The sequence below is a fragment of the Rhagoletis zephyria genome, unplaced genomic scaffold (assembly GCF_001687245.7).
Source record: "Rhagoletis zephyria isolate East Lansing unplaced genomic scaffold, Rhagoletis_zephyria_1.1 Rzeph_scaffold_34763, whole genome shotgun sequence".
NCBI lineage: Eukaryota > Metazoa > Arthropoda > Insecta > Diptera > Tephritidae > Rhagoletis > Rhagoletis zephyria.
Genome location: NW_016191818.1, coordinates 324 through 3,521, shown reverse-complemented (window position 1 = coordinate 3,521; position 3,198 = coordinate 324). Strand labels below are relative to the sequence as shown.

The 3,198-nt window shown below is 42.9% G+C and overlaps 1 protein-coding gene across 1 annotated transcript; it reads left to right on the top strand.

Annotated features, from left to right (window-relative positions):
• The first annotated feature begins 299 nt into the window (after positions 1–299).
• LOC108354290 (uncharacterized) lies at positions 300–1,828 on the top strand. Its single transcript, XM_017605483.1, has 2 exons — positions 300–428; positions 794–1,828. Exon 2 carries the CDS (start codon positions 1,494–1,496, stop codon positions 1,812–1,814), a length of 321 nt encoding a protein of 106 aa, XP_017460972.1. The 5' UTR covers positions 300–428; positions 794–1,493; the 3' UTR covers positions 1,815–1,828.
• The last annotated feature ends 1,370 nt before the right edge of the window (positions 1,829–3,198 follow it).

The following is a 3,198-nucleotide window of genomic DNA, read 5'->3' as shown; positions in this document are numbered from 1 at the left end:
ACTAAATTTTGCAAAAGAAAAGTGTACAGGTAAGACTGCTTAAATAAAGGTTTTGATTCACTTTTTAAAACTTTCGTGCTCTATTTTCATTCAAGAACCCAAAAAACACCAAGATAATTCTAGTCAACCCAGCACTTCCAAAGCACTTACGAAAAAAATTAATTCAGAAAAAGAAAAATGTGCAGGTAAAGTTACTGAAATCAAGGTTTAGGTTTGACATTTATGTGGGAACCAACGCACGGACTACTCGCAGCGGAAATTAGTACTGACTCACTGGCGCACTAACGTACGGCCGTACTTAAAAACGCAACCCTGACCTACGACAATACTCCACACTGCCAAACGAACCGAAGTACGAATGAACAGAAACATAAAAGGACAGTCATCAAACTACCGCGACCCAACGCACATCGTACGCTGCAATCTATGTAATTAAACATTTTCTTAAATATTAAATAAATATTTGTACACCCGGCGTTAACCGACTATATATGTAAAACGAGTGTTTTATTCGAAGTAGTAAGGGCTTTCCTACNATAAATTAAAAAGAATAGGACATTTCCTCGTGTATGTGAATATGTACATTGGCTTGCGCGCAAAAGTGAGCAGCGGACATTTGCATATTTCGAAATATATTTTTTTCGTGCGGTTGCAAATAAACTAAAAGCTAAGTTTGCAAAACTAAAAACTAAGTTGGCAAAAACTAAATCCTAAAACTCAAGATAATATATGAATATAATCGGCGGAATCGGGTAAAATACAAATCAATTAAAACAACTTAATATTGTGCAAGGTGTACTTTTGCCAAACCGCTACAACGGTCCTAACGGCGAGCTTTAAGGCAAAAAGGCCACAAATATAACGGCGCTAGCAACATCGCTAGTAGTGGCAGAGGCTCGGCAGTTGCAGCGAGAACTACTAGGCAGGCGTGAAGCAACGAGACCATCAAGTCAGCAGTAGCGAAACGCAAAACAGCGCAACGGATAAGCGAGCGGCGCAACGGCGACGTAGCAGCATAACGCAGCAGAGGACGACAACGGAAGCATTCCACCACAACGGCGCCAGGGTAGAGGACAACGGTTTGACAACGTATAGCAAGCTAAGTGTTATTGTTCTTGTAATTTCTTTTTACTTGTACGTATGTATAATACTGTTTAGTAATTTTGTTGTTCATAAGAACGGTTGCGTGTACACATGTATACAGGCATATGCCTAGCGGTCCAGTGTAGTTAAATTGCACACAGTCGTGGCGAATAAAACTAGGATAGCATAAAAATTTTAATACAGTACACTGGTGGTCATAAAAAAAGTACCAAATATAATTATATAATTTTAAAGCGTTTGATATTGCAACATTTGTTTTGTAAATTGTGAGCAGTTTAATTTGTAATTGAAGATTAAATATTCTCCATATTTCAACTTTCAACATATTTTACAATAATAGCATTTACCTACAATTCTGAGATTTTAACATTAAGCGAATTTGTAAGACCATGGACCGAGAACAGATTTTAGCGTTGACAGCAGACGGACTTAAGGAAAACCTGGAAAGACTAGGGTTAATGACCAGTGGACGTAAAGCTACGCTACAGGACAGGTTGATGGAACACTTCGGCCTGAATGTTAGCGAAGATGAAGATGCGGAATTCGACGACGCGGGTAGCAGGCGCAGCGAACGTGGTTCGACCACCGAACGCTCAATATTCACACTTCGTGATATTGAAGATTCGTTGACTCCATTCAGCGGATCAGGTCAGCCCAGCCTCGAACAGTGGTTGCAAGACCAAAATATATCTATTCCAAGCAGTTATTAAAAGGGGCTGCTAAAATGTTTGTTCGTAGCCAGGNCAGACGGACTTAAGGAAAACCTGGAAAGACAAGGGTTAATGACCAGTGGACGTAAAGCTACGCTACAGGACAGGTTGATGGAACACTTCGGCCTGAATGTTAGCGAAGATGAAGATGCGGAATTCGACGACGCGGGTAGCAGGCGCAGCGAACGTGGTTCCACCACCGAACGCTCAATATTCACACTTCGTGATATTGAAGATTCGTTGACTCCATTCAGCGGATCAGGTCAGCCCAGCCTCGAACAGTGGTTGCAAGACTAAAATATATCTATTCCAAGCAGTTATTAAAAGGGGCTGCTAAAATGTTTGTTCGTAGCCAGGCAGGTATCAGTAGTTGGGCATCGCTCAAGTCAGCGTTGAAGAAGGAATTCGGAACGGCAACGTCGGCAGTCGAGGTACATCGCGCATTGAGGAATCGCCGTAAACGTCCAAATGAAGATTTACGCGAGTACCTGCATAGTCTGATGGAAATCGGCAGGTCTGCAAACCTAGATGACATCAGCCTAATAGAATACTTCATCGACGGTATACCGGACTCAAAATCGAATAAAATTAACCTGTACCAGGCGAAGTCCATCAGCGGTCTTAAAGAACAAATCCAGATCTACGAAAGAATTACTGCAGGGAAGAGTCAACAGTCGGCGGCGAACCAAGATCAACTAACGTCATCAAACAAAGTTGTACCGAGTTCCAGTTCGGTGAGGAGTAGATGTTTTAAATGTGGCGATACTTCTCATTTCGCCAAGAACTGCCCACGAAACCCCATTAAGTGCTATGGTTGCGGAGGAGAAGGCCATCGAGTGGCCGAATGCAGGAAGAGTAATCCACCCAAGCAAGACAAAGCCAGTATGCATGCAGTGACGAAAAGGGGGCATCGGAGTAGCTTGATCTTCAAGGACATAACCTTCAACACACCCAACATGATGACGCAAACAATTTCAGCGCTGATTGACACTGGCTCCGATCTGTGCTTAATGCGATACGATACTTTACTTATGTTGACGTTGGACGTAGAGTTAGGTAAAGATAAGCGGCGATTAGTGGGCATAGGTAATAGCGAGCTAGTGACGATGGGTAGTTTCACCACGCACCTGGTCATAGATAGCATACCGTTGGATATTATGTTCCATGTAATTAATGAATGCGACTTAAGCTATGCAGTGGTCATAGGTAACGATGTACTGAAACAGGTTGACCTAGTAGTGACTGAATACGGTGCGGATTTCCAGGAAAAGCGGACTAAGGAAGGGAAGCAGGCGGATGAAGCGGTTGCGGGGACACGGGAATCCAACAAGAGACCCTCGCTTGTCGATGTAGCTGCGAACACACTTGTTTCCGACGAATCACG